Raw genomic sequence first — 14,078 nt, forward strand, 5'->3', positions numbered from 1 at the left:
TAAGAGTTCTAACATGGCAGTCACGGGGGTCTTCAGAAGGTCTCCAAGTGTCATGGCAATCGATTGGCGCCCTCCAATTATGTCGCGCAGGGTGCTAGCTATATAACATGAGTAGGATCTGAGCTGCATCAAGCTCCGTGCACAGCCAGTCACTAGGGGGTTAATACATCCTTATAGCTGTCAGCGCTCTATTTTTCTGGTACAGACTTTTAGGATTATCTGCATTGACAAGGTTTACATTTCATTTACATCTGTGTTATTTAATTCCTATGTCGGAGGGTCAGATTTTCCACAGGACGGACACAAGAGACAGGTGACGGATCCAAAACTACTAGTTTATTAAACATTGTAATACCTACAATGGCAAAAATATCTGTAAAATTATCTTGAACCCCTCAATTCATTTTTTCCATCCCTTCTTTTTATTTTTCTGTCTATATGGCCATGAGGGCTTGTTTTCTTGAGGGACGAGATTTAATTTTCAATGACAGCGTTCATTTTACAATATACAGACCTAAAAAATGGCCATTGTTGGGGGTTTAATTTCCACGGTGTTCATTGTGAGGTAAAAATAACCTGGGAAGATGACCCCTCGGGTCCATGCAATGAAGGTGATGATAAAGGTTTGTTAAGAAAAATATTGGCTTGTGTCACCATTATAAAAAAAACCAAACTTCCCATTTTTTCCATTGATGGGGTTATATTAGAGACTGTATTTTGCATAGCAAACTGTGGTTTTCATAATTAACATTTTGTGGCACATATAACATTTTTATTGAGTGTGGCAAAAACTCCCCACCAATCTGGTATTTTGGGGGCCTGCACCTCTGCCTGAAATGTATTTGAGACTGGAGCACATTTCAAAAGTATATTACTCCACTAAACTAACTTTTTAGTAATTTGGTGGGCGGCCGTAGCTCTCATCCATACTGGCGTATTTTGCTAAAACTAGAAATAGTTTTGTGCAACTTCCATAAAATATTGCGACTTATTAAAACGTTTTATGCCCTAATTCTGGCGTAAACACCTTAATGAATCGACGTTTATCTTATGGGTTTAATCATTTTACACTTTGATAGTTGGAACTTCCTTTGTGTGAAGTGAGCAAAGCATTTCAGTGCTCCATTCATTCTCTATGGGACTGCCAGAAAAAGCTGAGTGCTGTACTCTAGTTTTTCCAGCAGATGTGGGGGTTGGAACAGTGGTTGGACGATCAGTAAGTCCTGTTTTAGCTGTGTTATTTTGTATTTTATTTCTGGGTTGTCCATCATCCTTGCTCTTTATTCCCCCTAATATTGTTCCCGTAATCAAATTACATTTCCCATGATACCTGTGGATTTCCACATTGTGGTCCCATCACACTTGCTTTACTCATAGACTTTGAGTGATAGATCAGTAGCAGAGAACTGCTGCCCCCTAATTCACACTGATACATCTGAGGCCTCGCTCTCTCGCCTCCTGCTTGTGATGGGTTTCCCCCTGACAGCACTTACAAGCAGGATGCAGGAGAGACAGTCTGCAGCTGCATCACATAGCAATATACTGGACATACTGCACACAGTATTCACTTTATGGACTTGTACATCACTGCTGTCTCATAGAAGGCAGAAATTTGGAAACAGGAGGGCAGAGTTAGATGGGGAGAGGGCTGTAGTTCACTGGGTGTTAGAGACTCATTTTCTTGTTTACACAGCAAAAACTGTATTGGACTGGTGGTCAGACTGGAAATCACATGACACAGATGCCAATGATGAAAGGTTCAGATATATATATGACTGAGCTAAGATGAAACATATTTTAGATAGCATAAAGCCGTTGAGGAATTCTCTCCTTATATACCATAGATACACAGAACATAATGTCAGTGTTATTATAACTACAGCAGAAGTCAGTCCTGTGCTGTGTATTTTCTAACCTTGAAAACTAGCCATGGAAGCTGCTAGATGTTAAGTCCACAATCTAGTCTGATTCCCCATATGTCCACCACAACTGGCCAGAGTTATTCACCTGTAGGAGTGGGTACTTACTTTTAGATTTCACAGATGCTGCAAACATTACGCCACACTCAATGCCTTTGGCAGATTTCTTAGTAACGTAGGAAGCAGCATTTTCCATTTGAAAGGCAGCCATTAACCCAGCCCATACTGCAGGATTATCTGAACATTAAATACATCAAAATCATTTTAAAGTAGCAATTACTTAAATTTTCAAATATAAAAGAAAATGAAATTTTAAATGAGTTGTCCAAAACTAAGTTGTAATTTTTTTTAAATTGGTCCGTATCCCAATGTACAGTTTTAATACACTTTATTAATCATATCCTCTCAGATCATTATTCCCAATACAGGTCATAAGAGGCTTGGTCTGCTCTTCAAGGGGTGTGCCTGATCACGAGTCATACATTAAGCATATGTTTTTTTTTTTCCCTGCTCAGGACTTCCACAAATATACGGGATATCATAAGACAAGTCACATACATGGACAGTCTAAAGTGCATGCATGGTTTAAAGAGGAACATTCATCAGTTTGGGCATGTTACACTGGCCACCTCCTGGAATAGTGCCTGCAAAGTTGAATAAAATGTAGTTTTTATTTGTTAATTTCTCCGCTCAGGTGCAGAGATATTAGCTTGTACAGTCCAAGTTAAAATTTATGTTATAGCTCAACTGGGTATTATCAGAGATTAGCCTCCGGGGCGTGTACTTCTTCCCCTGCATGAGGTTGAGCAATCATAAGCAGGCAGCATCATGCAGGAGAGAAAAGAACACAACCTCCTTTCCTGACTGATCGCTGCAGCTACTGTATAAAAATACAGCAGAGCTGAGTTATGTATGATTACAAACACTTCCACATCTCATCTCACAGAGCTACCAGCTTTCATCCTCCCCACACACTGACAGCTGTGAGATGACATATGCAAGGGTTTGTAATGATTCATAATTCAGCTTTCTGCTGCAAAGATCAGTCAAGAAACAAGGGCGTGCTCTTTTCTCCCCTGCATGATGCTGCCTGCTTATGATTGGTCAACCTCTTTAAATAGTGTCCTGTAAGAAAGATGGACGTAGCCTGCCTTTGTGTGTGATATCGCTTATTATGACCTGAGCAGGGAAAAATGCATGATGCACGGCACATGACTCGGGAACATCAGATCCATTAAGATATACGGTAATTTAAAAACAAACTTAGTAGCGCACAACCCTTAGTAAGAACTAAAAAAATACCTGAAAAACATGCAGCACATATATATTTAATGCTTCTCATGACTATTAGAGCAAAATGAATGTAATAAATTTAAGTAGAGGGCAAAGGAATCCGTGAATCCCAAAACGCGTAGGAAGATTGGTCCACCGCGCTGTCCATAGCCAGTCACATGAACCATCACGTGACCGTGATGTCACGCAAGGTCCTGTTCTCACAGTGCACCTACTGGCATTCTTAGCGGTACTCGGCTTCCGCTTCACGCGGGTTGAGGTTCCTGAGAGATGCTTGTCACCAGCCGGGACAGCGTCCCAGGATACTTGGTCTTCACATATAATCCATCGATTCCATATTACGAAAGGACTACAAGTGGGCATCAAAGACACTAGCGTTCTTAAAGAAATCACGGGACAACAGGTACTCGTTTTTACCAGAACGAGTGTGGTCCCACTGATTCATTTACTTCATTTTATTTTTCTTTTCTCATTTATATTTCATTGATATTTCATCTAGATTTCACCTGCCAAGTATTTTTGAACTAGTGAGATACTAGTTCAGCTCATGGTGGTAGATAAGTAATAGAAAAAATATTAATTAGTAAGGGTATGTGCACACGATGCAAATTTAGTGCAGAACTAGTGCAGAACTGCAGCGGATTTTTCTGCTGCAGAAACGCTGCAGATCTGCACTGTGATGTACAGTACAATGTAAATCAATGTGGAAAAAAAAGCTGTGCACATGGTGCAGAAAAATCAGCGCAGAAACGCTGCAGATTTCAAAGAAGTGCACGTCACTTCTGTTGTGTGTTTCTGCAGCGTTTCTGCACCCCTCCATAATAGAAATCCACAGTGGTAAAAACTGCACAAAATCCACATCAATTCCGCACAAAAAACGCACTAAAACTGCATAAAAAACGCATAAAAAACGCACCTGCGGATTCTGCCAGGAGATGCAGATTTAGTGCAGAAAATTCTGCACCACATTTCCTACGTGTGCACATAGCCTAAGGGTGGATTTTAATCTAAAATGGGTTTATTCTCCTCTCCGCTGGGTTCATGCCAGCAAGTTCATCAGTTTAACTGGCAGTCTTACAGGATATACCCTAGCGCAAATTTAAATCATTTATTTTTCAAGAATGTAATAAATACCAATTAATTATTTTTTAGAGCATGCTGGTCAATTTTACATTTAAGATTCTATCATGAATTCTGGGGAAATTCCCAAAACTTCAGTTATGTTAATATTATAACTTTCATTACAAAACCTTCAGTTTTAGTCAAATTAATTGATGCAAAAATGAAACAAGATTTTTAAAGGGAACCTGTCATATAATAATGCTCTCAAACTGCAGATATGGGGTTAATCTGCAGGCTAATAGTGTTATTAACCTACCCGGCATCTGCACTTAACCGAACACTGCCGGAAGAAAATGAACTTTATTACCCCTGAAAGATTTTGGGTTTCAGTCATTGGGGCGGTGTGTGGTCAATAACCCTCGGCACTGACTGACAGCCAGCCCCAATGCAGAGTCAGGGCCCGGATACAGCCGCCGCTCTGTATACACAGGGCTAAGTGCCAACACCAAGCAGGTTAGTAACGCTATTAACCTGGAGATTAACCACATATCTGCAGGGTAATAGAGGTTTTTCTGGTGACAGGTTAAAAACAGCACCAACTCTTCTAGGCTTGGAGCGAACAAGTTGGTGACAAAAGTGATGGCGGAAGTGTCAAAAAAATATACGCTCCCTAAATGTGTTCATATCTACTATCATAGCTTTTCTTTCCCAATGACTCTAGTTAACTGATGCAGTGATATTACAACCAATTTTATTTAGGGAAGGGAGAATACATAAAAGCTGCTTTAGTGAAGAAGTAATAAAACAAGTACAAATGGAAGAACACATTCTAATTACATTTATATTTCACAAGTGACAAGCACTGTAACTAATGCGCTGTCCAGAACACAACTCTAGAGGGCGCTGCACATGAGAATGGATTTCCTCAAGCTGTGTATGTGGCCTCAACTATTCTGGAAATGACAGTATTAAGGAAACAAATGCTTCCATATAATTAACCCCTTCCCCACACACTTGTCATCAACTATATAATGTATAGAAAATCATTACTACTACAACTATAAAAATTAAAAAAAAAGAAATAAACTTGTAGTTTGCATCAATATATAAACTCTATTTTTTTGGTTGATGAGGTTGTGTGAGGACATTTTTTTTAATGGTACCATTTTGGTGAACATATGATTTTTTTTGGGGGGCGATGCACTGAAAAACAGAAATGATAACATTATTTTTTGCATTCACCATATGGGATAAATAGGTTTACATGTTAATAGTTTAACCCCTTAGTGATGGAGCCAAATTTTTGAAATCTGACCAGTGTCACTTTATGTGGTAATAACTCTGCAATGCTTCAACAAATCCCAGTGATTTTGAGATTGTTTTTTCATGACACATTATACTTTATGATAATGGTAAATTTTGTTCAACATTTTTTGTGTTTATTTATAAAAAATATCAAAAATTTGAGAAAAATGTTAAAAAATTAGCAATTTTCTAAATTTGAATGATTATCCCTTTAATCCAGATAGTCATACAACAGCAAACCATTAATAAATAACATTTCCCACATTCTGCTTTACATCAGCACCATTTGTAAAATGTTATTTTATTTTGTTAGCATTTTAGGAGGTTTAAAAATGTAGCAGCAATTTTTCATTTTTTCAAAGAAATTTACAAAATTTCTTTTTTTAGGGACTTATCCATGTTTGAAGTGACTTTAGGGGTCCCATATATTGGGAAACCCACAAACGTGATACCATTTTAAAAACAGCACCCCTAAACATATTGAAAACTGCTGTCAGGTAGTTTATTAACCCTTCAGGTGCTTTACAGGAATTAATGCAAAGTGGTATGACAGAAATGAAAATGTGTATTTTTACCACCTAAGTGTTGCTAACTTCTGAACAGATTACTACAGCCGTCAGACTCTAAGGCCACTATTTGGTCATGAATTGCCATCGCAAACACCAGGACCACAAAATCATGATCTGAGGGCACCAATTGTGACAAAGAAGAAGCCCCCACACTCTGTTAACCATTTATAATGATGTAGTCACTATTGACAGCAGCATCTAAGGGGTTAAACAGATTTAGATGGTGCAAATACTGATCGTGGCTGGTACAGCAAGTTGTCAGCTATAGTGTACAACCGACAGATGCTGGATTGTCATCTGTATGGGGAGGCTATTCTCTTATATCTCAGGTCAGTTAAAAGACGTATTGGCGGTCATTAAGGGGTTAAACCAGTGTTGCTCATCCAGAGAGGAGCCTCCTAGCTGCTGGTGAGGTAAAGGCCATTTTTATAGAAGTGATCAGATTTGGCACAAGCCTTTCTATGGTTGGAGAAATAATTTAGTTTAGCAACATAAATGACACGTTTCACACTAATTGTGGCTTCAGGTCACACAAAAAAGAAGGATGAGAGTTATTTTTAATTTGCGCCCTTCAGATGGGGAGGTCCAGTCGTCATTGTGGTCTGTCTGATGAGGCCGCTGAAGAAGACTGGTTAGAGCTCTGAACGGTCTCTGGTTAGAAGTGGTGTACCACAAGGTACAGTGCTGGATCCGCTATTATTTATAAATTATATAGATGGGATTAATACGTTTAGTGCGATCTCAAAAAATGGAAACACTACGTAGTACAGTGTAGTCTATGGAACATCTTCATACATAAAGCTGTAATGGACAAACAGAGTTTGGGCATCCACTGGACAGATGAGGTATGTGGAGACATGTGAAGTTATGCACCAGGCCACTAATAATAAGCAGAGTTCTAGGGGGATTCCAACTATGAGAGTCACTTGTACAGAAGGATATGGGTGTACCTGTAGATTCTAGACTAAATAGCAGAACAATGTCCGTCAGCTGCTTCTAAGGCCAGCAGGATATGTCAGTGTCATGTATAAAACGACGTATGTAGAGGAGCTGCGGAGACACCATCACTTGTTTCTCAACGCAGACAGTGAAAAGCCAGGCCTTTCACCGGGAAGGAACAACCAAGGGAAGGGCAGCATCCAATAAAGGAAAACATCCAATAAAGGAAAACCACCTATGCCAAGCATGGTATCCATCCACAGACAGCTGTTTTGGGGTTTTTGTCCCTCATCAGTGTGGAGTAGGAAACTGGCTATTAGGAGCAGTGCCTAGTAGAAAGTCCATAAAGGCACAGATGATTGACCTCGTGGAGACCAAAACATCCAACACCGCGGAGACACCATCACGTGTTTCTCAACGCAGTGATCCAGAACACTGCCCCCAAATATGCAAATGCATGTAGAGGAGCTGCGGAGACACCATCACGTGTTTCTCAACGCAGACAGTGAATAGCCAGGCCTTTCACCGGGAAGGAACAAGAACGTCTATAAAGGCACGGATGATTGACCTTGGCATAGGTGGTTGCCCTTCCCTTGGTTGTTCCTTCCCGGTGAAAGGCCTGGCTATTCACTGTCTGCGTTGAGAAACACGTGATGGTGTCTCCGCAGCTCCTCTACATGCATTTGCATATTTGGGGGCAGTGTTCTGGATCACTGCGTTGAGAAACACGTGATGGTGTCTCCGCGGTGTTGGATGTTTTGGTCTCCACGAGGTCAATCATCCGTGCCTTTATAGACGTTCTACTAGGCACTGCTCCTGATAGCCAGTTTCCTACTCCACACTGATGAGGGACAAAAACCCCGAAACAGCTGTCTGTGGATGGATACCATGCTTGGCATAGGTGGTTTTCCTTTATTGGATGTTTTCCTTTATTGGATGCTGCCCTTCCCTTGGTTGCTCCTTCCCGGTGAAAGGCCTGGCTATTCACTGTCTGCGTTGAGAAACACGTGATGGTGTCTCCGCAGCTCCTCTACATGCATTTGCATATTTGGGGGCAGTGTTCTGGATCACTGCGTTGAGAAACACGTGATGGTGTCTCCGCGGTGTTGGATGTTTTGGTCTCCACGAGGTCAATCATCCATGCCTTTATAGACGTTCTACTAGGCACTGCTCCTGATAGCCAGTTTCCTACTCCACACTGATGAGGGACAAAAACCCCGAAACAGCTGTCTGTGCATGGATACCATGCTTGGAATAGGTGGTTTTCCTTTATTTGATGTTTTCCTCTATTGGATGCTGCCCTTCCCTTGGTTGTTCCTCCCTGGGGAAAGGCCTGGTTATTCACTGTCTGTGTTGAGAAACACGTGATGGTGTCTCCGCAGCTCCTCTACATGCATTTGCATATTTGGGGGCAGTGTTCTGGATCACTGCGTTGAGAAACACGTGATGGTGTCTCCGCGGTGTTGGATGTTTTGGTCTCCACGAGGTCAATCATCCGTGCCTTTAAAACGACGTATGAACCCCGGTACAGAGATGTAATATTACCACGTTACATAGCGCTAGTGTTACCACATCTGGAATACGCGGTTCAGTTCTAGGCACCAATTTATTGAGAGGATGAAAAGTGATAAGGGGCATGATGGATCTTAAAGAATTAAACATATTTAGTCTTCAGCAGAAATGTCGAAGGTGGGGGGGAAATGATTAACTTGTTCAAGTACATAAATGTCAAATTTTCCCACTATTTTTACCGTTCTCAGCCCCACTAGGGGCTTGAATATGTGATCGCTTTCTTGCGGGTACAATAAACTAAAATACTTCTGAATTGCAGTGTATTGTCCTGTCAGCACGCTCTTGTTAGGCTCAAGGAGAACTAACATGGAAGACTCCTGCTATGACCACTCATTGACATCCCAAGGTAGTGGGGTCAGCAGTGACAGAAGGACATGGTGTGTATCTAACCACTTGAATATCATGGTTGCTATTTTTTTGAGGCATCTAAAGGGTTTAAGTTCCAGGAGTGGAGCACTTCTCTACTGCTGAAGGCCGTAATCCAGTGTGTAGTGAGACTGGTGTTAGGCTATGGCACACCCGGGTGGTTGGGAGAGCTGCTAAGCAGGGAACACTTAGGAGGAGATGCAGGGAACATGGATGGATGGGGATCCTAGAGATTTTATCTCCACTGATCAGTACATAATGGCTTATCATAGTAGTATATCATCACTTTACTAAATCGGAAAAACCTTTAACGAGATGAGTAAATATATCTATCGGAATACCTGGAAAGAAATGTGCAGCCCTTTGCGCTGTCTTCAGAGCATTCTGCTTCGTGTTGTCAGTTGTCAGACAACCAGCAGCTAATTCATTCACTGTCGTGTACAATAGTGAAGTCTAAGGAGAAAAACACTGGGGTAAGTTGCTGCTGTCCAAGATTTGTGAAATATTTCCTAATGAAACCCTATAGGTGTTTTACCTTTGCTTGGCTCAGATTCAGTGAATGTGCAACAATGCCGGCAGCAGCTCCACCCTACAAAGAGTACAATAAATATGGATGTCATCCGGAATCTAGGACAGTGTCTTGGAAAAATAAAGTATCACAATCATCGAATACGTTCACGGGTTAAAGCACCAGTCTAGTGTTTTTTATCTTTATTTAAATCGCTGTCCGTAGAAATATCCTCACAACCCAATGTCTTCAGCTGTTCCCATCACTGCTCCGGTCATGCGCTGCCATCTTATGACCGCAGCTTCTGAATGGTCGGAAGTCAGAGGCAATGGTCACAAGCTCTCAATGAAAGTCTATGAGTGCCAGTACGAGGCGGTCATAAACTTGCATTGAAAAGTGACTTCCGGCTCATTTCAGTGTTTGGTCACAAACTGCTACCGGCAGCTGGAAAGTATAAAGTTAGCGTCTAGGAACTTCCGTTAGTAGCACCACCCCAGATGGAGGCGCACTGTAAGGTAAACACACTATGTAATTTACAAGAAGTTTTAACAACAGAGATCGGGGGTTAACACTTGGATTTCTGACTTGGATGTGTCATGGATTTAACATACTGTAGATCCCCACAATGGGGTCAATATGCATTTGTTTCTTTATCCAGAATCTGTGGGAAAAATGTGAATGGTTATAATTTTTAATAAATTATTTTATATCTTTTCCAGGGTATGTAAATTGGATGACAGAAACCCCAATCAAATAAATTGAATAAGGAATGCACACAGATTTCATAGTTAATCAGCAGCAATATCTGTGATATCTGAACATGGACTTATTAAAAAAACAGGAGGCAAAACTTAACTCATTAAATGCAACATGGCTTTACAGGCTTTAGCAAGTTACAGCTGCAGTCCAAGGGGATACAATGATTTACATGCAATCGTGTGGATTGTTTCTGCCACTCAATGATTACAATCAGTCAGTGGTGCAGCAAAATGTCTCTATGCAGCCTTGCCACTTTCTTGTTATTGGCCTTATGAGGGCAGGTTTATACAGGATGATCGGGGGGCATGCTTTGGGGGCCATCTTACATAAAGCATAACTCATCAATTAGACAATAAGACTAAGTAGAAGTATAATTACCACTGGGAAAACTTCACTCTTTTTTCAAAGTTACATTTGCAAGATTTTTTTAAGACTGTCAATAGCCTTTATATATAAGAATAACTAGAATCTGGATTAATGCTGAATAAAAATAAATATTACTGCACATCGGGATTGAACAGGTTTCAAAGAGAAACTGAATGGACACCGTCATACTGTGCAAGACGACGCACAATTGACAAGCAGAATGGTTAATATCCGGTGGTCTTACATCCAAGGTAATGGTTTAATTTCCAGTTAAAAAATGTTTCCAAGAACAATTTTAGAAGGATGAGCTAAATAATGTACTAGAATTGCTATTTCCTTGAGGATACAAGTAATCTTAGTCTAGTGACAGTGGCGTATAAAGCCTACAAAACTGAAGCCGGGTTGGAAAAACGGATAAAATCTTACCCTAGCATTCCTGGGAGCATACAAGGGCACGATCCTCGATAAAAGACACCACAACTCGGGATTCCCTGGATGGCTAATAATAAGAAACATGAAGATTACATGGCAGGTAGGAGACAAAGAAACAAATATTTCATTTTCCAGCCAGGCAATAGTGAATTCCACAATTAGCAATAAAAGAAAGATAACATACCAGAATTCATACCATAATGGTATACTATACAGAACGGTGAAAACTTTATGCAGGTGTGGAAAAACGATGCAAAGTAAGGATGCTTTCAAAAATGGAGGTGTTAACAGGTTATTTTTTTATCAATTAACAAAATGCAAAGTGCATAAATAAAAGAGAAATCTAAGTCACATGAATATTTGGTGTGACCGCCCTTTGTCTCCAAAACAGCATTAGTTCATCTAGGTACACGTTCACAAAGTCAGGGATTTTGTAGGATCATAGTAAGGTGTTGGTGTAACCAATTATACCAAACAGGCGATACTGATCATCATTTTAATATGGAGGTTGAAACACAGTCATTAACTGATATGGAAACACCTGAAGAACAACCAGACTCTGCTACAAAGCTGGAAGACGTTTCATGTCACAGGTCTTACATACACCACGGCAAGACACAAGGAGTCTACCAAGCAAAAGATTTCAAATCAGACTAAAGATGTGCTGTTCAAGCTATTTTTATAAAGCACCAATAAGTGGATAACGTTAAAGAGGTTGTTAACTACTTTAGTATTGATGACCTAACCTTAGGAAAGGTAATCAAGTCTGATTGGTCTGGGCCCAAAACCTGGCATTCCTGCTAGTGATGAGCGAGTGTACTCGTTGCTCGGGTGACCTCCGAGTATTTATGACTGCTCGGAGATTTAGTTTTCATCGCGGCAGCTGAATGATTTACAGCTACTAGCCAGGCTGAGTACATGTGGGGGTTGCCTGGGAATTCCCACATATAATGAAGCAGGCTAGTAGCTGTAAATCATTCAGCTGCCACGATGAAAACTAAATCTCAGAGCAGTCATAAATACTCGGAGGTCACCCGAGCGTGCTCGGGAAAACCCAAGCAACGAGTACACTCGCTCATCACTAATCCCCGCCGATCAGCTGTCATTGGTGTCGGCCCCAAATACTCTCTTGTGGAGCTGGTCATCTTCTGATCATGGCCGCCGCTGGGAACTACACATCTGCATCCTGTTGATTTGAACAGGAGGTGGATATGAGTACCCTGTCTCGGCCACTATCAGAAGACAGCCTGCTCCACAAGGGAGTATTACTGGCCGGTGGCCGCCGACATCAGTAGCAAGTCATCGGTGGGAGTGCCGAGTGCCGACCAATCATATATTGATGACCTATCCTAATGATAAGTCATCAATGCTAAAGTAGTGAGCAAACTCCTTAAAAACCATAGATGCAGTGGTTTAGTGCAAAAGATAAACAACGCATCATGATAACTTCCCTTTAAAATCAGAAAATGTCCAGCAGTGTCATCAGCTCAGAAATGGCAGCAACCAGTGGGATTCAGTTATACCCATCTACTGATCTGAGAAGTCTGGGCAGAAATGGTGTTCATGGAAGAATTGAAGCCAAAAAAGTATACCTTCGACATGAATACAAAGCCAAGCAACTTAGAGGGGTTGTCTGGTCCAAATCAATAAGTCTGCACTTACTCTGTGTGACTTCAGAGTTATTAATTCCACCTCCCCAACAAAGGGCACTAACGAACGTGAGTTGTGGGGGATCGCCGGGTTCAGACCCGGGACCAGAAAAGAAAGTATGTATGAGTTATACATACTCCCAGGCAGTGGGCGTGGCCTTGCTCCATAGACTTGCATGGAGCGATTCCGCACCCTGTCTTATTCGTGGCTGACTAGAGGGAGCAGCCTCGCTGCATACAAGGATATGAAGAGCGAGGCCATATCCACTAACCGAGAGTATGTATAACTCATACATACCCTCCTGTCCCAAGTCTGAAACTGGCGAATCCTCGCAGCACACAATGCGTGCTCTGGGGGGGATTCATAAGTTTGCAGTCACACAGAATCAATGTAGACTTATCGGTTTGGACAGGACAACCCCCTTAACTATGCAAGTAAATATAGGAACTGATGTGCAAACTCATTTGGGCAGGTGCTCTGGACTGATGAATCCCAAAATGAAATGTTTGAGCGTAACAGAATGCAGTTTGTTGGCTGAAGAGCAGTATAATAATGAATGTCTGCAGGAAACAGTGAAGCATGGTGGAAGTTTATTGCAAATCTGGGGCTGCATCTCAGCAATGGAGATGGGGATTTGATCAGGACTAATGGGTCCTCAATGCTGAGAAAACCAGGCAAATACTTATCCATAATGCAATACCATCACTTGATTTTATTTTTGAAAACATTCTTACTTAGCAGCATTTTTTTCTACACCTGCCTAAATCTTTAATACAATGTATTATATAAAAAAAAAAACACAGAAAATCACAGCTCATCAGGCCAGCACCACTTGCATCTTGGGAGCACGACAGCCTGAGCAGGCAAAGAAGTAAATCAGCAGAAGGTCGGCACTCCGTTTTCTTTGGTTCATCACTTTATTGGAAATCCATGTGCACAAAAGACATAGCTCGATCTTCAATACATCTTATGCATTTCGAAATATCACTTTAGCCATAGATGTCTATGATTGAGGAATGATATTCCGAAACGCGTAAAATGTATTGAGGACCAAACTACCGTATGTCTTTTGTACACATGGATTTCCAATAAAGTGTTAAAACGAGGAAAACGGAGTGCCAACCTTCTGCTCAAATATATCATATAGTTATACTGTTACAGTTTTCTTCCATGCTGTAATGAATATACAATGTTCTACAGAACAGGCAATTAATTTATTTATTATGCGATTGGGCTGCATTTATTCCTGGGAAGACTGTCCACAAATTGGGGCATGGTACTTAAAAGCCACTTAAGGTTGCAGACATTTTTTCATTTTAGCGGTTTTGTATTTTCCTC

General features: G+C 41.0%; 1 protein-coding gene across 1 annotated transcript in view; it reads right to left on the bottom strand.

The window, feature by feature from the left end:
- The window catches only part of SKIC3 (SKI3 subunit of superkiller complex), a 237,132-nt gene that overhangs the window by 57,760 nt on the left and 165,294 nt on the right, over positions 1-14,078 (bottom strand). The window contains exons 32-35 of the mRNA XM_069751930.1: positions 11,085-11,157; positions 9,561-9,614; positions 9,367-9,478; positions 2,028-2,156 (exon numbers count right to left, since the gene is read on the bottom strand). Of these exons, the coding sequence (XP_069608031.1) occupies positions 2,028-2,156; positions 9,367-9,478; positions 9,561-9,614; positions 11,085-11,157 (368 nt within the window). The remainder of the gene's footprint in view (positions 1-2,027; positions 2,157-9,366; positions 9,479-9,560; positions 9,615-11,084; positions 11,158-14,078) is intronic.

The sequence above is a fragment of the Ranitomeya imitator genome, chromosome 1, assembly GCF_032444005.1.
Source record: "Ranitomeya imitator isolate aRanImi1 chromosome 1, aRanImi1.pri, whole genome shotgun sequence".
NCBI lineage: Eukaryota > Metazoa > Chordata > Amphibia > Anura > Dendrobatidae > Ranitomeya > Ranitomeya imitator.